Source organism: Bos indicus, chromosome 3 (genome assembly GCF_029378745.1).
Source record: "Bos indicus isolate NIAB-ARS_2022 breed Sahiwal x Tharparkar chromosome 3, NIAB-ARS_B.indTharparkar_mat_pri_1.0, whole genome shotgun sequence".
NCBI classification, from domain to species: domain Eukaryota; kingdom Metazoa; phylum Chordata; class Mammalia; order Artiodactyla; family Bovidae; genus Bos; species Bos indicus.
The window spans coordinates 35281430-35307677 of NC_091762.1; the positions used below are offsets into that span (position 1 = coordinate 35281430).

Genomic DNA, 26248 nt, shown 5'->3' on the forward strand with positions numbered 1-26248 from the left:
CAAGTAACAAGTGTCTTTTAATTTCATGGCTGAAGTCACCACCTGCAGTGTTTTTGGAGCCCAAGAAAATGGAGTCTGTCACTGTTTCCATTGTTTCCCCATCTATTTGCCATGAAGTGATGGGACCAGATGCCATGATCTTAGTTTTTTGATCTTTGAGTTTTAAGCTGGCTTTTTCGCTCTTCTCTTTCACCTTTATCAAGAGGCTCTTTAGTTCCTCTTCACTTTCTGCCATAAGAGTGGTGTCATCTGCATATCTGAAGTTATTGATATTTCTCCCAGCCATCTTGATTCCAGCTTGTTTCGTCCAGCCCGGCATTTCACATGATGTATTCTGCGTAGAAGTCCAATAAGCAGGGTGACAATATACAGCCTTGATATATTCCTTTCCCAATTTGGAACCAGTCTGTTGTTCCATGTCTGGTTCTAACTGTTACTTCTTGACTTGCATACAGGTTTCTCAGGAGGCAGGGGCTTTCCTGATGGCCCATGCGGTAGTGTCTGCCTGCAATGCGAGAGACCTGGGTTTGATCCCTGGGTTGGGAAGATCCCCTGGAGAAGGATATAGCAACCCACTCCAGTACTCTTGCCTAGAAAATCCCATGGACAGAGGAGCGTGGCAGGCTACAGACCATGGGGTCACAAAGAGTCGGACATGACTGAACGACTTGACTTCTCAGGAGGCAGGTAAGGTGGTGTGGTATTCCATCTCTTTAAGATTTTTCCACAGTTTGTTGTGATCCACACAGTCAAAGACTTTAGTGTTGTCAATGAAGCAGAAGTGGAAGTTTTTCTGGAATTATCTTGCTTTTTCTGTGATCCAGTGGATGTTGACAATTTGATCTCTGGTCCCTCTGCCTTTTCTAAATCCAGCTTGAACATCTGGAAGTTCATGGTTCACATACTGTTGAAGCCTAGCTTGAAGGATTTTGAGCATTACTTCGCTAGTATATGAAATGAGTGCTAGCAGGTGAAATTAACTATACTTTGATAAAAAATAAATTTAAAACTTCTAAGTAAATCTGATAATTAATCAAGTTGGGGAATCATTAAATGAGGAAAGGCCTTAAAAGTAGTGTACTAGTTTGTTAGGGTTGCCATAACAAAATATCACAGACTAGGTGGCTTGTGTAAGAGAAGTTGTTTTCTCACAGTTCCGGAGACCAGAAGCCCAAGATCAAGGTTTCTCTGAGAGCTCTCTCCTTGGCTTGCAGATGGCCAGCTCCCTCTGCCCTCACATAGTTTCCTTTGTGTGCCAGCACATATGTATCCAAACTTCTACTTAAGAGAACACCAGACATACTGGAATAGGGTCCACTCTGAATAAGGGTTTCCCAGGTAGCACAGTGGTAAAGAATTTGCCTGCCAGTGCAGAAGACAAAATAGACCTGGGTTTGATCCCTGGGTTGGGAAGATCCCCTGGAGGAAGAAATGGCAACCCACTCCAGTATTCTTGCCTGGAAAATTCCATGGAGAGGGGATCCTGGCAGACAACCAAGCATGTGTGAATACAAACTCTCCACTCTTAATGCCTAATGAAATTAACTTAATTACCTCTTCAGAGACTTTATCCATGAACAGTGACATTCTGAAGCCCTGAGGGTTAGGGCTTCAACATAAGAATTTTGGTGGTGGGGGGACACAATTCAGCCCATTAGAAGTAAACAGTGGCATTGCCTGGTATCTTTAGATTAAAATAATTATTTTGATATTTCAGAACCACTTAATCAGTCATTTAAAGCTTGATCTGGACACTCTAGAGGTGGATTTCTGAGACCCTTTCTAAGGGTCCTTGAAGCCTGAACTATTTTCATAATATGAAGATGTCATTTACCTTTGTCACTTTCATTCTCTTGCAATGAAAGAGGTTTTTTTCCCCCCAGATTAATGATAACATTCCTCTGCTTGTTAATAAGAACATATTCTTCAGTTTAAAATTTTTCTGTTTTAATGTCTCATGTGATAGATAATATTGATAGATGTAACCTATATAAACAAAAACTTTTTGGAGTCCTCAAGGATATTTTAGAATGTAAAGGAGTGCTGAAACAAAAATACTACTGTAAGAAGAAATGCAACTTGACATAATAAGCTTCCGTAAAGATTAGGCAACCAGGGAACTAAAGTCCAGATTCAGTTTCCATCAATAAGGTCCTCTAATCTCATGGTGTTTTTATGCATAGAGAACACCTCTGGCTAATTTTGATTGCTAGGATGGTGCTTAGGAAAAGAGATAATATTTAGATAATTTGAGTCCTTGAAATGTTGAAAAGAAAGTGAAAGTCACTCTTTCGGGTCTGACTCTTTAAACCCCATGGACTATGCAGTCCATGGAGTTCTCCAGGCCAGAATACTGGAGTGGGTAGCTGTTCCCTTCTCCAGGGGATCGTCCCAACCCAGGGATTGAACCCAGGTCTTCCACATTGCAGGTGGATTTTTTACCAGCTGAGCCACCAGGAAAGTGAAATATTGAGGGCTTTATGAATTTGTATTAAATTATGTGAAAAGTTAGCAGTTCAAAAATATATATCCTATGGCTTTTGCTACTCTGTACTGGATTACTGCATTCTGCATTTTATATACTTTGCTAATGTAACACAGAAGATAGCAAGGAGTCTGACTGTCGTGAGAAAATATATTAGCATTTTATTATCTTGGTTCTTCTTTAACAGCTGTTAAAGTGTGTTGTTACTTTGTTCTCTGTCAGCTTTTGAAGACTCACTGGCTAAACACTCATACAGAAGACCCTGGACTGGTGATTTTGACGGGATGTTGTGCCTTCTCTAACTTTTGTGGTCAGTTTGTCAGCTACCCACTGAATCTAGTGAGAACTCGCATGCAGGTTCAAGGTGAGTTTTTGTGAGAAGGATGATAGTTACAAAACCCCATGTGATTTAGGACTTTTACTTTCTGCTCTGAAGAATGTCTTAGAATTCTCCTCCTTACCATCATTCATGTTAGTTTTTTTGAAAAGACTAAATTAGGAAATCCTCTTCATATGAGTTTTAATGGTCCTATTTATTTGAAATTGAGTTTTAAAGATCAAATCTAAACTTCGTAGCCACATGAAGATGGGATATTCTGCCTTAGGTGGTAGAATTAATGTCTCCATGCCAAAGGTATCCAGTCTATTCTTGAACTAGAGTTTACAAGATTGTGATAATGAAGGATTCAAAAGTTCGGTATTTAAGTGACTTTTAAAGGATTTTTGCAAGATGGTATATAGTGATTCAAATTCATTTAAAAAGAAGTTGATAAAATATCTGCCAATTATTAGAAAAAATTTATCTGTTGAATTCAGAAAGAGTCTGACAACTGTTGATTGTAGGAGTTGTTACATATATATATATATATATATATATATACATGAAACTACCAACTAGATTAAGACAGTACATTTTTAGCATTACAGAAGGTTTCTTTATGCCTTTCCCAGTTAATAAACATTCCACACCAAAGTAATTATTATTCTGATTTTATCACCGTTTATTAGTTTATCTGTTCTTAAAAACTGTGTACTGTCTTGGAGAGTCACTGTTACATGTAGTCTTTTTCTTTGCTCTATGCTGCTGCTGCTAAGTCACTTCAGTCGTGTCCGACTCTACGCGACCCCATAGACTGGACTATGCAGCCCACCAGGCTCCCCCGTCCCTGGGATTTTCCAGGCAAGAACACTGGAGTGGGTTGCCATTTCCTTCTCCAGTACATGAAAGTGAAAAGTGAAAGTGAAGTCGCTCAGTCGTGTCCAACTCTTAGCGACCCCATGGACTGCAGCGCACCAGGCTCCTCCGTCCATGAGATTTTCCAGGCAAGAGTACTGGAGTGGGGTGCCATTGCCTTCTCCATCTTTGCTCTATAATATTCCAATTTATCCATTATACTATTGATGGCCATCTGGGTTGTTTGTGTTTTGGGGCTATTATGAATAAAATGGATATGAATATTCATGTACTTGTCTTTTGAAAAACATAAGCATCTTTTTTGATTATAGAATAAATGCATATTCAACTTTAGTGGATATTGTCAAATTTGTTTTCCAAAATGCTTATTTCAGTTTGCATTATAAAAGCAATCTATAAGTCCCAGTTGCTCATCTTTGTTAGCACTTGTTATTGTCAGTCTTACAATTTAGATATTCTGCTGATGTACAATAAAATCTCTTTGTGACTTTTATTAGTGTCTAGTGATTTTGAATATTTTTTATGTGCTCATTTACCATTTGTATAGTGGTGGTTTAGTTACTCAGTCATGTCCGACTCTTTGTGACCCCATGCACTGTAGCCGGCCAGGCTTCTCTGTCCATGGAATTCTCCAGGCAAGAATACTAGAGTGGGTTGCCACTTCCTTCTCCAGGGGATCTTCCTGACCCAGGGATCGAACCCAGGTCTCCTGCATTGCAGGCAGATTCGTTACCAACTGAGCCATAAGGGAAGCCTTACCATTTGTATATCCTCTTCTATAAAGTGTTTTTGTCCACCAAAAATTACTGGATTGCTTCCCCTCCACCCCCGGATTTGTGGTAGTCCTTTATATATTCTGGATACAAGTCGGTTGTCAAATTTGTATACTGCAAACATTTTCTTCAAGTCTGTGGCTTGTATTTTCAGTCTTTTAAGGGTATCTTTTGATGAACAGATGTTCCTCACTTTCTTGAAGTACAAATTACTAATCTTTTCTTTTGGTGTTTTGTTTAAAAAACTGCCTAACACAAGATCACAAAATTTTTCTCTTTTCTACTAGAAAATTTATCATGTTACCTTTTCTTATTTAGGTCTGCAACTCAGGATATTTTGTGTGTATTTATAGTAATGAAAGTAAAAACTTATTTTTTTCTCATCTAGATCAATTTATTGAAAGGATCATTCTTTCTTTATTGCATTGTGGTAAATCAGGTTACTCGAGTTGTATGGTCCTGTTTCTGAATTCTCTACTCTGTTCTATTTAAATACTTATATTAATAAGTATATTGTTTTAATTATTGTAGCTTTATAAGAAATCTTCATATGTATTATACGCCCTTTAATGTTGCTGCTTTTCAGGATTATCTTAGAAATTTTTGGCACTTTGCATTTTTACATAAACTGTAAAACCATCCTGTTAATTCCCACATCAAAAAACCCAAGATTTTGATTGAGATTATTTTGATTAATAATGGTAATCGAAATTAATTTTTAGATTAATTTAGGAATAATTTATATCTTAGAAGTCCATGAACATGGTATACCTCTTCACTTATTTATTTAGGTCTTACTTAATTTCTCATAGTAATATTTTATATTTTTCAATATACAGGTGATGTGTATCTTAGGTATATTACTAGACATTTAATTTTTTTGTGTGATGACAAATGGAATTTTATACAATATTTCTAAATATTAGCTTTTGCCAGATTTTAGAAATACAGTTGGTTCTGGAACAATAATCTTGTATCTAGCAACCTTGCTAAATATATGTATTAATTGTAATAGTTTATCTGTCAATTTTTCTTTTCATTTTGGGTTTTATATGTACATAGATATGCCTTCTGTGAATACAATAGTTTGGTGTCTTCCTTTCCAGTTTTTACTTTTCACCTGTTTTCCTTGCCTCATGGCACTGGCTGAGACCTCCAGTGTAATGTACAATGGTAATGGTAGGAGTAAGCATCTTTATCTCATTCCTACTCAGAGGAAGATTGTTCAGCATTTTACCATTGAGTTTGTTGTTTGCTGTGGATTTTTTGAATATACCCTTAGGGAGATTAAGTTCCCTTCTGTTCTTAGTTTGCTGAAATTTAAATTATGAATTGGCATTGAATTTTATCAATTGCTTTTTCTGCATTTATCAAAATAACACTGATTTCTCTCCTTTCTTCTGTAAATTACACAGTGATTTTTAAATGTTAACCTTGAAGTCATGGGAAAAAATTCACATGTTCATGCTGCATTGCCATTTTGTATAGAGTTTAATTTGATTGATAGTATTTTGATTAATATTTTTATATCTATTCATGAGAAGTTTGGTTGTAATTTTCTTTTTTTATTCAGCAAATGAAATTTTAATAATTTTTATAATCATATAAAATAGGAAGAGCTTATAAATACATGTTATAAATTTTGTGCAGAATCATTACAGAGAAAATTATAAAAGTTTAGTGAGAGACATTTTATATCACCCCCAAATCAGATATGTATACCATGTTAATGGATTGGAAGACTCAGTATGATAAACGTGCCAATTCTCTTCAAATATATTTATTTATTTTATTTTAACCCTCTTTTTATTTTTAATTAAAAAAAATCTATTTATTTTAATTGGAGACTAATTACTTCAGTATTTTAGTGGTTTGTGCCATATATTGACATGAATCAGCCATGGGTGTACATGTGTTCCCCATCCTGAGTCCCCCTCCCACCTCCCTCCCCATCCCATCCCTATGGATCATTGCAGTGCACCAGCCCTGAGCACCCTGTCTCATGCATCAAACCTGGACTGGTGATCTGTTTCACATATAATGATAATATACATGTTTCAATGTTATTCTCTCAAATCATCCCACCCTCACCTTCTCCAACAGAGTCCCAAAGACTGTTCTATACATCTGTGTCTCTTTTGCTGTCTCACATATAGGGTTATTGTTACCATCTTTCTAAATTCCATATATATACATTAGTATGCTGTATTGGTTTTTCTTTCTGACTTACTTCACTCTGTGTAATAGGCTCAGTTTCATCCACCACATTAGAACTGATTCGAATGTATTCTTTTTCATGGCTGAGTAATATTCCATTGTGTATATGTATCACAGCTTCTTATCCATTGTTCTGTCAATGGACATCTCCAGCATTTATTGTTTGTAGACTTTCATATAGCAGCCATTCTGACCGGTGTTAGATGGTACCTCATTGTGGTTTTGATTTGTACTTCTCTGATAATGAGTGATGTTGAGCATCTTTTCATGTGTTTGTTATCCATCTGCATGTCTTCTTTGAAGAAATGTCTCTTTAGTTCTTTGGCCCATTTTTTGATTGGGTCATTTCTTTTTCTGGAATTGAGCTGCAGGAGTTGCTTGTATATTTTTGAGATTAATTCTTTGTCAGTTGCTTCATTTGCTATTATTTTCTCCCATTCTGAAGGCTGTCTTTTCACCTTGCTTATAGTTTTCTTCATTGTACAAAAGCTTTTAAGTTTAATTAGGTCTCATTTGTTTATTTCTGCTTTTATTTCCATTACTCTGGGAGGTGGATCATAGAGGATCCTGCTGTGATTTATGTCAGAGAGTGTTTTGCCTATGTTTTCCTCTAAGAGTTTTATAGTTTCTGGTCTTACATTTAGATCTTTAATCCATTCTGAGTTTATTTTTGTGTATGGTGTTACAAATTGTTCTAGTTTCATTCTTTTACAAGTGGTTGGCCAGTTTTCCCAGTACCATGTGTTAAAGAGATCGTCTTTTCTCCATTGTATATTCTTGCCTCCTTTGTCAAAGATAAGGTGTCCATAGGTGCATGGGTTTATCTCTGGGCTTTCTATTTTGCTCCATTGATCTATATTTCTGTCTTTGTGCCAGTACCATACTGTCTTGATGACTGTGGCTTCGTAGTAGAGCCTGAAGTCAGGCAGGTTGATTCCTCCAGTTCCATTCTTCTTTCTCAAGATTGCTTTGGCTATTCGAGGTTTTTTGTATTTCCATACAAATTGTGAAATTATTTGTTCTGGTTCTGTGAAAAATACTGTTGGTAGCTTGATAGGGATTGCATTGAATCTATAGATTGCTTTGGGTAGTGTACTCATTTTCACTATATTGATTCTTCCAATCCATGAACATGGTATATTTCTCCATCTATTTGTGTCATCTTTGATTTCTTTCATCAGTGTTTTACAGTTTTCTATATATAGGTCTTTTGTTTCTTTAGGTAGATATATTCCTAAGTATTTTATTCTTTCCGTTGCAATGGTGAATGGAATTGTTTCCTTAATTTCTCTTTCTGTTTCCTTATTGTTAGTGTATAGGAATGCAAGGGATTTCTGTGTGTTACTTTTATATCCTGCCACTTTACTTTATTCATTGATTAGCTCTAGTAATTTTCTGGTGGAGTCTTTAGGGTTTTCCATGTAGAGGATCATGTCATCTGCAAACAGTGAGAGTTTTACTTCTTCTTTTCCAATCTGGATTCCTTTTATTTCTTTTTCTGCTCTGATTGCTGTGGCCAAAACTTCCAAAACTATGTGGAATAGTAGTGATGAGAGTGGGCACCCTTGTCTTGTCCTGACTTTAGGGGAAATGCTTTCAATTTTTCACCATTGAGGATAATGTTTGTTGTGGGTTTGTCATATATTGCTTTTATTATGTTGAGGTATGTTCCTTCTATTCCTGCTTTCTGGAAGGTTTTTTAAATCATGAATGGATGTTGAATTTTGTCAAAGGCTGTCTCTGCATCTACTGAAATACTCACATGGTTTTTATCTTTCAATTTGTTAATGTGGTGTATTACGTTGATTGATTTGCAGAGACTGAAGAATCCTTGCATCCCTGGGATAAAACTCACTTGGTCATGATGTATGATCTTTTTAATATGTTGTTGGATTCTGTTTGCTAGAATTTTGTTAAGGATTTTTGCATCTGTGTTCGTCAGTGATATTGGCCTGTAGTTTTCTTTTTTTGTGGCATCTTTGTCAAGTTTTGGTATTAGGGTTATGGTGGCCTCATAGAATGAATTTGGGAGTTTACCTTCCTCTGCAGTTTTCTGTAAAAGTTTGAGTAGGATAGGTGTTAGCTCTTCTATAAATTTTTGGTACAATTCAGCTGTGAAGCCGTCTGGTCCTGGGCTTTTGTTTACTGGAAGATTTCTGAATACAGTTTCAATTTCTGTGCTTGTGATGGGTCTGTAAAGATTTTCTATTTCTTCATGGTTCAGTTTTGGAAAATTGTACTTTTCTAAGAATTTGTCCGTTTCTTCCAAATTGTCCATTTTATTGGCATGTAGTTGCTGATAAGTCTCTTATGATCCTTTATATGTCTGTGTTGTCTGTTGTGATTTCTCCATTTTCATTTCTAATTTTGTTGATTTGACTCTTCTCCCTTTGTTTCTTGATGAGTCTGGCTAATGGTTTGTCAATTTTATTTATCTTCTTAAGCAGCTTTTAGGTTTGTTGATTTTTGCTATGGTCTCTTTTGTTTCTTTTGCATTTATTTCTGCCCTAATTTTTAAGATTTCTTTCCTTCTACTAACCCTGGGGTTCTTCATTTCTTCCTTTTCTAGTTGCTTTAGGTGTAGAGTTAGGTAATTTATTTGACTTTTTTCTTGTTTCTTGAGGTAAGCCTGTATTGCTATGAACCTTCCCCTTAGCACTGCTTTTACAGTATCCCACAGGTTTTGGGTTGTTGTGTTTTCATTTTCATTCATTTCTATGCATATTTTGATTTCTTCTTTGATTTCTTCTGTGATTTGTTGGTTATTCAGAAGCGTGTTGTTCAGCCTCCATATGTTGGAATTTTTAATAGTTTTCTCCTGTATTTGACATCTAATCTTACTGCATTGTGGTCAGAAAATATGCTTGGAATGATGTCAATTTGTTTGAATTTACCAAGGCTAGATTTATGGCCCAGGATGTGATCTATCCTGGAGAAGGTTGCATGTGCACTTGAGAAAAAGCTGAAATCATTGTTTTGGGGTGAAATGTCCTATAGATATCATTTAGGTCTAACTGGTCCATTGTATCATTTAAAGTTTGTGTTTCCTTGTTAATTTTCTGTTTAGTTGATCTATCCATAGGTGTGAGTGGGGCATTAAAGTCTCCCACTATTATTGTGTTCTTGTTAATTTCCCCTTTCATTCTTGTTAGCATTTTCCTTACATATTGTGGTGCTCCTATGTTGGGTGCATATATATTTATAATTGTTATATCGTCTTCTTGGATTGATCCTTTGATCATTATGTAGTGTCCTTCTTTGTCTCTTTTCACAGCCTTTGTTTTAAAGTCTATTTTATCTGATATGAGTATTGCTACCCCTGCTTTCTTTTGGTCTCTATTTGCATGAAATATCTGTTTCCAACTCTTCACTTTCAGTCTGTATGTTTCCCTTGTTTTGAGGTGGGTCTCTTGTAGACAGCATATATAGGGGTCTTGTTTTTGTGTCCATTCAGCCAGTCTTTGTCTTTTGGTTGGGGCATTCAACCCGTTTATATTTAAGATAAATATTGATAAGTATGATCCCATTGCCATTTACTTTATTGTTTTGGGTTTGTGTTTATACACTCTTTCTGTGTTTCCTGTCTAGAGAAGATCCTTTAGCATTTGTTGGAGAGCTGGTTTGGTGGTGCTGAATTCTCTCAGCAATGGTGGTGCTGAATTCTCTCAGCTTTTACTTGTCTGTAAAGCTTTTGATTTCTCCTTCATATCTAAATGAGATTCTTGCTGGGTACAGTAATCTGGGTTGTAGGTTTTTCTCTTTCATCACCTTAAGTATGTCCTGCCATTTCCTTCTGGCCTGAAGACTTTCTATTGAAAGATCATCTGTTATCCTATGGGAATCCCCTTGTGTGTTATTTGTTGTTTTTCCCTTGCTGCTTTTAATATTTGTTCTTTGTGTTTGATCTTTGTTAATTTGATTAATATGTGTCTTGGGTGTAACTACAGGGTTTTAATCTGTTGCACCTGTCACTTCCAAAGTGGTTCCCTCTGTTTATTTTGGCTTTGTCTGTCTGCAGTTCTCTTTAGTGTCTAATTTCCACCCTGACACAAGGAGGCGAAGGTGGTCACTTCTTTAGGCTCACTTGTTCACTGGTGCTGTGGGGAGTGAGGGACACTGTAAACAAATATCATTGGCGTGTGTGGGGAGTGCTCGCAGTGTCCCGGCCGCGCTGGGTTTGCCCCTGCTCATGGTGTGTGTGCTTTCCCAGTCTGCATTGTTCAGGTTCCAGGTTGCTCTGCAGGGTAATTGTCTAAAGTGGGCCCTGGGTTGCGTGTACTTCCCAGGTCTACGCAACTCAGGTTCAGGTTCTTGGGTACTCCACAAAGACGCAGACTGGGATAGGCCTGCGTTTTGTGCCCTTCCTAGGTCCAAGCAGCTCAGGCGACCAGTTGCTTGGCGAGTGCACTCTCCCTAGGTGGGGGGGGTGCATCTTATCACCTCCCCGATCCCGGCCACTTGGTTTCCTGGGTGCGCAGTGGAAGGGCCCTCTCAGGTGTGCTGTGAGTCTCTTCTGGGGAGCTGATCTCTGGCTGTGACCCTCCCGGCGGATGTCAACCGTCCTGGATCCCAAAAGTCTTGGTTAGCAACTGGGAGCCTGCTCACAGTTTGGTAGAGGATGCCGGCTCTGGGGTCAAATTTGCCCCTTGCCTTTCCAGCTCTCGCTGCTGCCTGCCTGCCTGCCTCCCTGCCTCCAGTGGGGGATGGGCCAGTCCACAGCAGGCTAGCTCTCCTTTGGTATTCCTCATCCTTTGTTCTGTGAGTGGGCCCAATGGTGCCTTAGGTAGGGCTTTTCGAGGGACAGTTCTCTCTTTCTCTCTTTTTTTCCCCTTTCTCTCTCTGGCTATCCCACAGTTTGGGTTGCTATCTCATTTTAGCTCCCTCAGATTGCCCTCAATGCAGACCAGGCCTTTCTGTTCAACCCCCACTTGCTGGTGGCGAATGCCAATGTCTGGGCTACTTTTCTGCTGGGAGTTGCTGTTAGGCATGTAAGCTGTGGGTTTTATTTATTATTTATTTATTTTTCCTCCTGGTTATGTTGCCCTCTGAGATTACAAAACTCCCCACAGACCCGCCAGTGAGAGGGTTTCCTGGTGTTTGGAAATTTCTCCTCTTTTAAGACTCCCTTCCCGGGATGGGTCTCCATCCCTACCTCTTTTGTCTCTCTTTATCTTTTGTATTTTGTCCTACCTCCTTTCGAAGACAATGGGCTGCCTTTCTGGGTGCCTGATGTCCTCTGCCAACATTCAGAAGTTGTTTTGTGGAATTTGTTCAGCGTTCAAATGTTCTTTCAATGAATTTGTGGGGGAGAAAGTGGTCTCCCTGTCCTATTCCTCCACCATCTTAGGACTGCCCCCTGGCTGTAATTTTCTATCCTCGTAATGTTATCAGGTTTTGGTATTATGGTTACATTGGCCCCATAAAGCAGGAAATGTTCCTTCTTTTTCTATTCTTTGGAAGAATTTGTATATGATTCGAATTGTTTTTTCCTTAAATAGTTGGAAAAATTCACCAGTGAAGCCAATTTTGTCTGAATATTTTTGATGGAAGGTTCCCCCGCCCCGTATTTTAATTACAGATTTGAGTTCTTTAAAAGTTATTGATTATTCAGGCTTCCTATTTCTTCTTTTGCCAGTGTGAAGACATTATATTTTTCAAAGAATTTATCTATTTCATCTAAATATCTGAATTAATTAGCTAAGGTCATTAATAATGTCCTTTTATTAAACCCTTGATAATGCTGTTGGTCTTAAGTGATGTCTCTTTTTTCATTTCTGACATAAGCAATTTGTTATTTTTCCTTTCTTTTTCTTAATCACATTTGTTGGGGTTTACTGATTTCATCTATTGACATTATTGATTTTTCTCTTTTGTTTGGTTTCTGTTCTTCTCTGTATTATTTTCATCGTCCTTTTTCTCTTTTAATTTCTTGAGTTAGAAGTTTAGATCAGAAGTTGACAAACTAGGCCTGGAGGCCAAATCTGACTCTCTACCTGTTTATAGAAATAAAATTTAATTGGAACACCTTCATTTATTTACATATTGTCTATGGTACTTTCATGCTGCAATGGCAGGGTTGAGTAGCTGCAAGAGGTCCCCAAAGCCTAAAATATTTACTATCTGGGCCATTATAGAAAAAGCTTGCTGACCCCTGGTTAAAATAATTGATTTACAATCTTTCTTCTCTAATATATAAATTCTATTGAATAATTTCACATCTCTGTAAGTACTGCTTTGCTGCTGCTACTGCTAAGTCACTTCAGTTGTGTCCGACTCTGTACGACCCCATAGACAGCAACCCACCAGGCTCCCCTGTCCCTAGGATTCTCCAGGCAGGAACACTGGAGTGGGTTGCCATTTCCTTCTCCAAAGCATGAAAGTGAAAAGTGAAAGTGAAGTCGCTCAGTTGTGTCCGACTCTTAGCAGACCCCATGGACTGCAGCCTTCCAGGCTCCTCCGTCCATGGGATTTTCCAGGCAAGAGTACTGGAGTGGGATGCCATTGCCTTCTCTGAGTACTGCTTTACTTCTACACTATAAATTGATATCATTTTCATTATTATTCATTTCAAATATCATCCAAATTTCCACTGTGATTTCTTTCTTGACCCATTGACTATTTAGAATATACTCATTGGTTACATACAATGTACTCATTATATGTTGCTTAATTTACAAACATTTGGGGATTTTCCAATGATCTTTTTAACACTGAACTTTTAGTTTAATTACGCCATATAGAGAGAATATACTGTGCACGATTTCTATACTTCGAAATTTATTGAGACTTGCTTTATGGTCCAGATATAGTCTATCTTGGTAAATGTTCACTGTACACTTGGAAAAGAAAGTGGGTTTTGAAGTTGTATTTAGTGTTCTATATATGTGTTAAAGAATCTGCCTGCCAATGCAGGAGATGCAGGAGACGTGGGTTCTATCCTTGGGTCGGGAAGATCCCTTGAAGTAGGAAATGGCAACCTACTCCAGTGCTCTTGCCTGGGAAATTCAATGGATAGCAGAGCCTGGTGGCCTACAGTCCATGGGGTTGAAAAGAGTCAGATATGACTGAATAACTGAGCACAGCACAGCACATGTGTGTTATGAAAGGTCAATTAGTTAAGTGCTTTGTAAATGTTTTATATTCTTACTGATTTTTTTGGTCTGCTTTTTCTATTGGTTACTGACAGAATTGTGTTTAAATCTCTAATCATGATTGTAGATTTTTCCATCCCTCCTCTAACTTGGTCAACTTTGGCTTTATATATTCTGAAGCTTTATTATTATTATGTGAACTGCAATTTCGATTGATCCTTTTCTTATTACAAAATGTTCCTCTTATTTCTAGTAATGTTTTTGCCTTAAAAAGTCTACTTTGTCTGATACTATATAGTTACAATAGCTTTCTTTTGGTTAATGTTTACTTGGTATAATTTTTAAACACCTTTTTACTTTCAGCCTTTCTGTATCCTTATATATAATATATCCATTATGAAAAGCATATAGTTAGATCTTCAAAAAAATTCAGTGTGATTATTTTGTCTTTTAATTAGCATTTAGTACATTTGTATTTTAAGGTATTATTACATGTTAAGTGGAGACCACATATTATATCAGATATGTTCATTATTTCTTCTATATTATCTTGTTAGTTATATATTCTTTATTTTTCTTTTAATGGTTACCTTAAAGATTACGAATCTTTTGTTAATTACAGCCTACCTTAAATTAGTATTTTTACCAATTTCTAATATAACAGTTTCACTTTTCGTTTATACTGCCTCCTTTTATGCTACTGTTGTCATATATTTTACTAGAGCATATGTTTTAAACCCCGTAAGACATTACTGTTTTAAAAATCAGCATTAATATATATTTTATTCTCTTTTTGTTTCTGTTTCCTTTCCTGAATTTCCTTTCTTTCGCTGAGGATTATATTCTTCTTAAAGAACTCCGTTCAGAAGTTCTTTTAGTGGAGATCTGCTAGCAACAGATTCTCTTAGCTTTGTTTGTCTCTATTTATGGCACAATAAAAGAATATTGTTCCAATGTCTGTGAGTTCTGTAATTGTTGTTTAATAGTTAGCTATCAGTTTTATTGTTGCTTTTTTAATATGCTGTATTTTCTGTTTTCTCTAGATTTTTTTTTTCTCTGTCTCTGGTTTTCAACAGTTTATTATGTGCCTAAAGTATCATTTAGGGATTCCCAGGTGGCTCAGGGGTAATGAATCTGCATGCTAATACAGGAGACATGGGAGATATGAGTTCTATCCCTGGGTTGGGAAGATTCCCTGGAGAAGGAAATGGCAACCCACTCCAGTAGTTTTCTTGCTGGGAAAATCCCACGGACAGAGGAGCCTGGGAGACTACAGTCCATAGGGTTCCCAAAGAATTAGACATGACTGAGTGACTGAACATGCATGCTAAATGTCATTTGCTTTATATTTATCCTCGTCCCGGTTTAAAAATATGCAATTTGATGGCTTTTGTCAGGTTTGGGGAAATTCTGAGACAAAACTGCTTCAAATATTGCTCGATCCCATTGTTTCTCTTTTTCTGACATTCCAATTACATGTGTGTTAAATTTTGTTCTTCATATATGAATTTTGTTCTTTTCTGTATTTTTTGTTCTCCTCCACCCTCATATCTTCAATGAGGTGCTTCAATCTGGGTGGGTTTTTTTTTTTTTTCCTCTTACTGAACCTATCTTCTGGAGTTCACTAATTCTATGTTTTGCAATGTCTAATCTGCTATTAAACTCATACATTGAAGTCTTAAGTATTTTTTTTTTTCAATTTTAGGCTTTCCATTTTTTATTCTTAAAAAATAGATTCCAGATTTCTTGTGAAAGTCTCCACTTTTTTTCTAATTTCTTAATATTAATCACAATTATTTTAAATTTAATATATGAATTTTTTATTGATTTTTTTCTTGGTAGGTTTTCAGTTATTTGATTCTTTGTTAAAATAGCATGCCTCATTATTTTGAACTGAATGATGGGCATTTTGTATGAAAAATTGTAGGCTCTGGATAATGTTATTTTTCTCCAAACAGGGTTAAGGTTTTTGGTAGGTAGCTACAGAATACATGGATCATCTAAATGTTTGCTGCTGCTGCTGCTGCTGCTGCCAAGTCACTTCAGTCGTGTCCGACTCTATGCGACGCCATAGATGGCAGCCCACCAGGCTCCCCTGTCCCTGGGATTCTCCAGGCAAGAACACTGGAGTGGGTTGCCATTTCCTTCTCCAATGCATGAAAGTGAAAAGTGAAAGTGAAGTTGCTCAGTCGTGTCTGACTCTTAGCGACCCCATGGACTGCAGCCTACCAGGCTCCTCTGCCCATGGGATTTTCCAGGCAAGAGTACTGGAGTGGGGTGCCATTGCCTTCTCCTCTAAAAGTTTAGACTTTGTTAAAGATAACCTATTTCAGCTTTGCCTTTTCTCCAAGGAACTCTTAGAGTATGGTCCTTTACCCCTAGATAGTGACTCTTCATGGGCATTATTTGAAAGCCTAGAGTGATTATCACAGCCCCCCACCTTGTTGGACTTAAACTCCAACCTCTGTTATCCAGCACTGTGTTACTGCTAAAATCTTTTCTTACATCTTTAGCCTTCCAGCTGCTCTTTTCTGCTGGCTTTATTGAAACTTCATTTTGTGCAGCTTTAGAGTTGGCAATGCTCCAAGGGAAAATTATCCAGAAATTTTTTGGACTCACTTCACTAATGCTAACTCTGTTTCATGATTTTGGTCCTCAAATATCTGGCACTTCTGTCCTCAGTTCAGTAACATTGTTGTTTTCTTGCTTGAACTCTATTCTCTGATGCTGAAAATGGTCAAATGGCCTAAGAAAAAACACCAGAGTGAATATAATGATTACTTCTATACTTTCCTTCTATCAGTGATCTTGTCTTGCTTGCATTGATTGCCCTCAAACAGTGTTTTTATGTATTTGTGCGTGCGTGTGAGTGCTAAGTCGCTCCAGTCGTGTCTGACTCTGTGACCCTATGGACTGTAGCCTGCCAGGCTCCTCTGTCCATGGCATTCTCCAGGCAAGAATACTGGAGTGGGTTGCCTTGCTCTCCTCCAGGGGATCTTCTCGACCCAGGAATTGAACCTGGATCTCTTATATCTCCTGCATTGGCAGGTGGGTTCTTTCTCACTAGTACCACCTGGGAAGCCTATTTGGTTCATCTTTTAAGAGTATTCTTATTTGAAGGGTTAGTTGACAGAATCTACTCTGTTATAACTGCAACTGAGAATCTCCCTTTGTTTTTTGAACATGTCCATATTAATTTTTTCTGGGCTCTTCTGTAATTTTTGGAAAATGATGTTTTCTGGTTGCTTGTATTGATACATTCCCTGCTCTCAAAAACCCATACTAAACTATTTTTCTTTTTAGTTTTATACAGAGTAATGATATTTCAAAATCAATATCTGAATCCTAGGCTCATCAGGGAATGTTAAAACTACTAAGTTAAATGGTATTGGGGAATAGTAAATTCACGTAATGCCTAAGTATCATCTATTAGATTTCTTGCTAACTGCAAAAAGGAAAACAAACCTTGACAATGGAGAGAATGGATAGTCACCACCCTTACCAAGTGACCAAACTTGGTGTTGGTAGCAGTGAAAAAACCTGATATATGTGCCTTCTGATGTGATGTAATGTAATATGAAATGCATGACTTCTGATATGAAGTACTCTTGCCAAAAAAATGTTTTACTGGCATTTGATTGTTCTTTCAGACCTAAAGGAAATATAGGGGATTGAGAAATAAGACACATGATACTATTAAGAATCAATCACACAAATCTAGAATGTGAAATATTCTATAAGACAATTGGCCTGGGCTCTTCAAAAAGTCATTGTCATAGAAACAATGGTGGTGGTAGGGGACTGGCACTAACTAATCTTGATTAAGAAATTAAAGAAATATAACAACCAAGTGCAAGGAGTGAATTTTGTTTAGATTTTAGCTTGGGGAAAAAACCTATAAGTGACATCTTTTGGATAATTTGCAAAATTTGAATAAAGAGGTATTTAGTGATATTGGGAATTATTTTTAATTTTCAAGGGCATTGATCATAATACCATAGTTATGTGGACTGATGTCCTTGTTTTTAGGAGATGTTTCAGTATTTAAGGAAGAAGTGTCATAGTGTCTGCAACTTACTTTCAAAAGACATACACACATTTATATGTATGTACAGAGAAGAGAAAAAGAGAGGCAAAAAATAAGTATGGCAAAATGTCAGATTTAGAAACTAGGTGGTAATTATACAAATGTTCATTGTACAACATTTTTGTAGTTTACAATTTTTAAAATAATAAATTGGGGGAAAATCAATAGGGAAAATGGGCTCAACATTAGGGAAAAAGTAAGCATTTCTACATGGGCATCAGGCACATGAAAAGATGCTCAAAATCTCTAATTATTAGAGAAATGCAAATCAAAACCACATGAGATATTGCTTCACATTGGCAAGTATGGCCAGTGGCCACCATTAAAAAGTCTGCAAATAAAAAATGCTAGAGAGGGTGTGGAGAAAAGGAAACGCTCCTACAATGTTGGTAGGAATATAAGATGGTGCAGCAACGATGGAGGTTCCTCAGAAAACTAAATATAGAGTTGCTGTATGATCCAGCAATTTGACTTTTGGGCATACATCCAGACAAAACTATAATTCAAAAAGATACATGCAGCAATATTCACAATAGCCAGTTCATGGAAACAAGCTAAATGTTCATTGACAGATGAGTGTATAAAGAAGATGTTTTTAGAATATTACTCAGCCCCCATAAAAAAGAATGAAATAATGCCACTTGCAGCAACTTGGATGGACTGAGAAATTATCATACTAAGTCAGTTAAGTCAGAAAGAGAATGACAAATACCATATTATATCACTTATATTTGGAATCTAAAATATGACACAAATGTACTTATTTATGAAACAGAAACAGATTGACAGACGTAGATAGAGAACAGACTTATGGTTGCCGAGGAGGGGGTGATGGAGGGAGGAAGGGAGTTTGGGCTTAGCAGAGGCAAACTATTATATATAGAATGGATAAACAACAAGATCTTACTGTATAGCACAGGGAACTATATTCAATATCCTGTGATAAAGCATAATGGAAAAGAATATAAAAAATGTATAGATATGTATAACTGAATCACTTTGTTGTGCAGCAGAAATTAACACAACATTGTAAATCAACTATACTTCAATTACAAAAGCATAAAACCACAGACAGAAAAAAAAGTAAGAATGTTCTCTATCAGATCAGATCAGATCAGTCGCTCAGTCGTGTCCGACTCTTTGCGACCCCATAAATCGCAACACGCCAGGCCTCCCTGTCCATCACCAACTCCTGGAGTTCACTGAGACTCACGTCCATCGAGTCAGTGTTCTCTATATTCCTTTACAAAAATATAGAATTTGAGAGAAATGTTATTAGCTTCTATTAAAATAATGCAAAAAATGCATATAGTAATAGACTATTCTCCAAGAATGGCAAGTAAATAGTTTTTAAAATTTTGAGGAACTTTCTTAAGATTTCAAAGGAATTATTTTATTTTGGGGGGGTGGGTGGTGAGAGGAAATGTTTAAAACTAAGAGTAAAAGACATTTTTTTCAGTTTTCTACTGCTTTTTACACTCAGCTATGCCAATTTGAGGAAAATGATATAAGATTAGGGAGAAAAATACTAACTAGAGAGTTTGAGAATGTTCCCACGCTGCAATGTGCAATGCACGTGAGGTTTGAGTAAGGAAAAAGAAACATTGGTCCCTGCTCTCATCGAACTTCCCTATAGGGAAGATGGCTGTTAATTAAAAATTCACACATATAAACTTTGATAAGAGCTACAAAAGAAAAGTGAAGTTCTATAAAGACTATATAGGGAGGGTGGAATCTAAGGCAGATCTGAGAAGACTTCCTCCAGGAATTGTTGCTTAGACTGAGAACTGAAGGCTGAAGTGGGGTAAAATAGGCAACGGTGGGGGCAGTTACTTTCAAGCAAAGGGAAAAGCCAGTGTACTAGTTTGAAGAGGGAAGAAGCAAAAAGACATTTGAGAAACTGAACAGGATGTAAGGCTGGAGTGCAGAAAGCAAGGGAGTGGTTAACAAGTGAGGTGGGAGATGGAAACAGAGGCCGCAGCATACTATATTTAAGCATAATGGAAAATCACTGAAGCAGGACAGTAACATAATCAAATTTGCATCATTAATAGTTCTCTCTGGTTAAAGTATGCAGAAAAAAATGAAGGGGGTGATTATGCCAATAGTTGAGAGAAGAATGCTGGTAGTTTGAAGGCTGGAGGCATGTTAGTGGACATGGAAGGAAATGGATGGATTTGAGAGATATTTAGAGGGTAAAATCGATGGGCACTGGTTTGGACATGAGGGAAATGTCATGGATGCCTTTCAGATTTCCAGTTTCAACAGCTAGATGAATGGTGGAATCATTCCCTGAGAAAAATATCAAATGAGAAACACATTTGAGATTGTTTCTGATTTTGAGATGTTCTTAAGGCATGAGATACTGAATCAGATACGTCTGTATGTCTGGATAGTCTTTAAAAATTATAAGTCTATGATAATTACAAGTAAATTTCACTTCCAGTGGACAGAATTTGTTCCTAAAATGAAAGAAAATTAAATAGAGATGAGCATCAAATCATTCCATTACAGTCTCTGATTCTGACTATGAATCAGAGATGTTTCTTTGGGACTGCTTGTGAAATAATTTAATTAATTGTATTTTATTATCTATTTTAGCATGTTTTACCTGAGTTAGTGTTTGAAAGAAAGCTAAAACATAAAATTAACTTTATTTTTCCCTTCCCTTTCATTTTCTAGGAGTTCCACAGCTAAATATGATTAGCGTCTTTTATAAAATTTATAAAAGACAAGGAGTGACAGGATTTTTCAGAGGCATGACTCCAACTTTCTTAAAGTTGTTTCCTTCAGTTTGTATAAGCCGTATGGTTTACGAATCAGTAAAACCACTCTTGGGAATAGCGTAAAAATGAAGTCCTGAACTATCATTTTATGTACATTTATAAGCATGAAAATGTCTTTGCTTTCTCATTAAACTTCAAGAGGTCTGTATTAAAATATGATGTATCTATTTTCCAAAAAGATAAACATATAAATTAGACTTAAATATTAAATTTTAATTTTATGTAAGCCAGAATTAAAGTTTATTAAGTTCTTTATGAATTAAGATGTTTAATTTTCATAAAATCCATTTAAGCTTCTCAACAGTTCAATGAACACTCAACAGAAATTTCCATTTAAGTGGATTAAAATGCAATTTATATTACCTAATATAACATAATTACATTATTAACCTAATATAATTTTGTGTCATAGAATAAAGTTGGAATATTTTGCTACTCCTGCTTTCTTTTGGTCTCTATTTGTGTGGAATATCTTTTTCCAGCCCTTCACTTTCAGTCTGTATGGTCCCTTGTTTTGAGGTGGGTCTCTTGTAGACAGCATATATATATATATAGGGATCTTGTTTTTGTATCCATTCAGCCAGTCTTTGTCTTTTGGTTGGGGGCATTCAACCCAATTACATTTAAGGTAATTATTGATACGTATGATCCCGTTGCCATTTACTTTGTTGTTTTGGGTTCACGATTATACACCCTTTCTGTGCTTCCTGTCTAGAGAAGATCCTTTAGCATTTGTTGAAGAGCTGGTTTGGTGGTGCTGAATTCTCTCAGCTTTTGTTTGTCTGTAAAGCTTTTGATTTCTCCTTCATATTTGAATGAGATTCTTGCTGGGTACAGTAATCTGGGTTGTAGGTTTTTCTCTTTCATCACCTTAAGTATATCCTGCCATTCCCTTCTGATCTGAAGAGTTTCTACTGAAAAATCAGCTGTTATCCTTATGGTAATCCCCTTGTGTGTTATTTGTTGTTTTTCCCTTGCTGCTTTTAATATTGTTCTTTGTGTTTGATCTTTGTTAATTTGATTAATTTGTGTCTTGGGGTATTTTGCCTTGGGTTTATCTTATTTGGGACTCTCTGGGTTTCTTGGACTTGGGTGACTGTTTCCTTCCCTATTTTAGGGAAGTTTTCAACTATTATCTCAAGTATTTTCTCATGGCCTTTCTTTTTGTTTTCTTCTTCTGGGACTCCTATGATTTGAATGTTGGGGCATTTAACATTGTCCCAGAGGTCTCTGAGATTGTCCTCATTTCTTTTAATTCATTTTTCTTTTTTCCTTTCTGCTTCATTTATTTTTACCGTTCTGTCTTCTACCTCACTTATCCTATCTTCTGCCTCCATTATTCTACTGTTGGTTCCCTCCAGAGTGTTTTTGATCTCATTTATTTCATTATTCATTATTGACTGACTCTTTTTTAATTTCTTCTAGGTCCTTGTTAAACATTTCTTGCATCCTTCAATCCTTGTCTCCAGGCTATTTATCTGTAACTCCATTTTGTTTTCAAGATTTTAGATCATTTTTACTATCATTATTCTGAATTGTTTTTCAGGTAGACTCCCTATCTCCTCCTCTTTTGTTTGGTGTGGTAGGTGTTTATCCTGTTCCTTTACCTGATGAGTATTTCTCTGCCTTTTCTTCTTGTTTGGATTGCTGTATTTGGGGTGGCCTTTCTGTATTCTGGCAGTTTGTGGTTCCTGTTTATTGTAGAGGTTCCTCCCTGTGGGTGGGGTTGGACAGGTGGCTTGTCAAGATTTCCTGGTTAGGGAAGCTTGTGTCGGTGTTTTGGTGGGTGGAGCTGGATTTCTTCTCTCTGGAGTGCAATGAAGTGTCCAGTAGTGAGTTTTGAGATGTCTGTGGGTTTGGTGTGACTTTGGGCAGCCTGTATGTTGAATCTCAGGGCTATGTTTCTGCATTGCTGGAGAATTTGTGTGGTATGTCTTGCTCTGGAACTTGTTGGCTCTTGGGTGGTGCTTGGTTTCAGTGTAGGTATGGAGGCTTTTGGATAAACTCTTATTGATTAATGTTCCCTGGAGTCAGGAGTTCTCTGGTGTTCTCAGGTTTTGGACTTAAGCTTCCTGCCTCTGGTTTTCAGTCTTATTCTTACAGTAGCCTCAAGACTTCTCCATCTATACAGCACTGCTTTCGAAGAGTAAAAATTCAACCCATTTTAGAGGTTTTTATACTTTTATGAGCAAAGGATGGGGGAAATTCCAAAGGTCTCTTCAGAATTAATGAAGAAACAAAGGCACTTGAACAGGTACTTTCACACTTCAGAAAACAGAAAAGTCAATTTAAACATTATTACCAGAGTGATAAATTACTATTTAAGATTTGCAATTTTAGACTTTGGGGGTTAAAAACACAGCATTACCTCTGGAATTCACCTTTGATTATCTTAAAAAACACCTTTGTTGGGGCTTCCTTTGTGCCTCAGAGGTAAAGAATCCACCTGCCTACCAATGCAGAAGACACAAGTTCCGTTCCAGATCTGGGAAGATCACACACAGCACAGAGCAACTAAGCCCATGTGTCACAACTATTGAACCTGCCAGGGAGCTGCAACCACTGAGCCCATGAGCCCTAAAGCCCGTGCTCCATGGCAAGAGGAGCCCGCCCCCCCCCCCCCAAAAAAAAAGATAACAACAAACAACAAAAAACCAGCTCTGTTAAGAAGGCATTGGAACTTATGGCTACTAAGGGAGAAAGCAGGGAGGGATAAATTGGGAGATTGGGATTGACATATACATACTGCTGCTGCTGCTGCTGCTAAGTCGCTTCAGTCGTGTCCGACTCTGTGCGACCCCATATATGGCAGCCCACCAGGCTCCCCCATCCCTGGGATTCTCCAGGCAAGAACACTGGAGTGGGTTGCCATTTCCTTCTCCAATGCATGAAAGTGAAAAGTGAAAGTGAAGTCGCTCAGTCGTGTCCGACTCTAGCAACCCCATGGACTGCAGCGCACCAGGCTCCTCTGTCCATGGGATTTTCCAGGCAAAAGTACGGGAGTGGGGTGCCATTGCCTTCTCCACATATACACACTACTATACATAAAATAGATGACTAATGAGAACCTACTGTATAGCACAGAGGACTCGACTCAAATCTCTGAAATGACCTATATGGGAATAGAATCTAAAAAAGAATAGATATATGTATAACTGATTCACTTTGCTATATAGCAGAAACTGACACAACATTGTAAATCAGCTATACTCCAATAAAAATTAATTAAAAATAAAATAAAATCATAAAAAAGAAGTCATTGGAACATCTAGTGGTCCAATGGTTAAGACTCATTGCTTCCACTACAGGGCCATGAGTTCTGTCCCTGCTTGGGGAAGTTCTGTATGCTGTGCAGAGTAGCCGAAGAGGAAAAAAAAAAAAAAGCAAAAAACCATTGGATATTCTTTCTTTGAAGTGCCTGGGCAAGTCTTCTTTTCTTTTTTTAAATCTAAATATTGTTTGCCTTTTTCTTCCTGATTTGTAGGACTTTTTCAAACTTCTTCATAGGACTCATTTATTAGCAGTATGTATTGTGAATACCTTTTTCAGTTTGTGACTGGAATATCAACTTTCTTAATTGTTTCTTTGGATGAACAGCAATTCCAAATATTGATGAAGTCTATAATTTCTCAATTTTCCTTTCATGGTTTGTAGTGCAAACAAAAATAATAAGAGACTGTATGTGACCTACAATGCCTAAAGTATTTACTAATTAGTTCTTTATAGAAAAAAAAAAAAAAAGAGAATCCCTGAACTATACTAATGAGTTGAATATAGTTGTGATTCACAGTTTAGAAATTTGTTTAGCTGCCATCACCACTGTCAAGTCTGCTTCAAGATACCCATGAAATTGGTCAATAAACATTGGATTGTTGAGTCCAGGCACCAAAACTTATCTGAACTCTGATATCCAAGAAAACAACAGGAATAAGCAGGCTTACTTATTCTTTCCAAATTCTGTGTAAGGTTTTTGGGGAAGCTAATTTTCATATAGAACCCTAACTTCAAAGGAGTTTAGAAACGCAGTTTTGAGCATTCCACAGTCTCCAAAGAAAAATGTAGAATGAAGGTTGGAAAAGCCAGTCCAAAGTATCTGCCATAGCTCCCGAGTAATTCTATAAACAACTGATACTATTACACCAAATATCCCACTAATGAAATTTCCAAACTGCTTGTTGTTAAGGATATGGTTTCTAACAAGAAAAGTAGTAATAGCAAACTTTTAAATGCTTACCATGGGCTAGTTGCAAACACTTTACATCATTTTTTTTACTTTGATTATGATCCTATGAGCTAGGTATAATTGTTATCCCCTTTTTGCAAATGAGAAAATGGAGTCTTGGAGTAGTTAAGTAGTTTGCCTAAGGTTGCATAAGTGGTAAGTGGTAGAGGTGGGATTCAAGTTCAGGTGTGTCTTCTAGTGCTTTTAATCGTATGGTTGAAAGAAGTTAATAAAGGGGTAGAGAGATGAAACAAACTTTGGAGAGATTCTAAGTCCTTCACCAAACATGAAATGCTAGAAAAAGTTAAGTTTAAAGGACAATGGAATGAAAGTCCCTCTGGAGAGTATAACTTGTTTATAGATTTAATAAAACTTTAAACATATGCTGAAGTCTTTTTTCTGTCCAGAACTCTGCTGCACTCAGGAAGTTGAGTAAGACTTCATTCCTGTCATCAGATAGAAACATAGTCAGCCATAATATGATAAATATAATCTTTTCCTGGTGAGCGGTTTGATTATATTCCTACTATCAGTTCAGTGCAGTCACTCAGTCATGTCTGATTCTTTGCGACCCCATGGATTCAGCACACCAGGCCTCCCTGTCCATCACCAACTCCCAGAATTAACTCAAACTCATGTCCATTGAGTTGGTGATGCCATCCAACCATCTCATCCTCTGTCATCCCATTCTCCTCCCGCCTTCAATCTTTCCCAGCATCAGGGTCTTTTCAAATGAGTCAGTTCTTTATATCAGGTGGCCAAAGTATTCAAGTTTCAGCTTCAACATTAGTCCTTCCAATGAACAGTCAGGACTGCTCTCCTTTAGGATGGACCGGTTGGATCTCCTTGCAGACCAAGGGACTTTCAGGGGTCTTCTCCAACACCACAGTTCAAAAGCATCAATTCTTCGGTGCTCAGTTTTCTTTCTAGTCCAACTCTCACATCCATACATGACCACTGGAAAAACCATAGCCTTGACCAGATGGACCTTTGTTGGAAAAGTAACATCTCTGCTTCTTAATATGTTGTCTAAGTTGGTCATAACTTCTTCCAAGGAGTAAGCGTCTTTTAATTTCATGGCTGCAGTCACCACCTGCAGTGATTTTGGAGCCCCCCAAAATAAAGTCAGTCACTGTTTCCACTGTTTCCCCATCTATTTCCCATGAAGTGATGGGACCAGATGCCATGATCTTCGTTTTCTGAATGTTGGGCTCCGCCAAGCCAACTTTTTCACTCTCCTCTCACTCTCATCAAGAGGCTGTTTAGTCCCTCTTTGCTTTCTGCCATAAGGGTGGTGTCATCTGCATATCTGAGGTTATTGATATTTCACCTGGCAATCTTGATTCCAGCTTGTGCTTCTTCCAGCCCAGTGTTTCTCATGATGTACTCTGC

The 26248-nt window shown here is 37.3% G+C and overlaps 2 protein-coding genes across 5 annotated transcripts in view; both read left to right on the plus strand.

The window, feature by feature from the left end:
• Window positions 1-2837, plus strand: part of LOC109556790 (mitochondrial adenyl nucleotide antiporter SLC25A24-like) — a 45372-nt gene extending 42535 nt beyond the window's left edge. For all 4 annotated transcript variants that reach the window (XM_070786001.1, XM_070786000.1, XM_070786002.1 and 1 more), the window contains 2 exons: window positions 456-687; window positions 2708-2837. In XM_070786001.1, the coding sequence (XP_070642102.1) occupies window positions 456-659 (204 nt within the window). In that variant the 3' untranslated portion in view covers window positions 660-687; window positions 2708-2837. The remainder of the gene's footprint in view (window positions 1-455; window positions 688-2707) is intronic.
• The window catches only part of LOC109556791 (mitochondrial adenyl nucleotide antiporter SLC25A24-like), a 136271-nt gene continuing 112770 nt past the window's right edge, over window positions 2748-26248 (plus strand). Inside the window, exon 1 of the mRNA XM_070785998.1 lies at window positions 2748-2849. The gene's annotated coding sequence lies outside the window, so the exon portion shown is untranslated. The remainder of the gene's footprint in view (window positions 2850-26248) is intronic.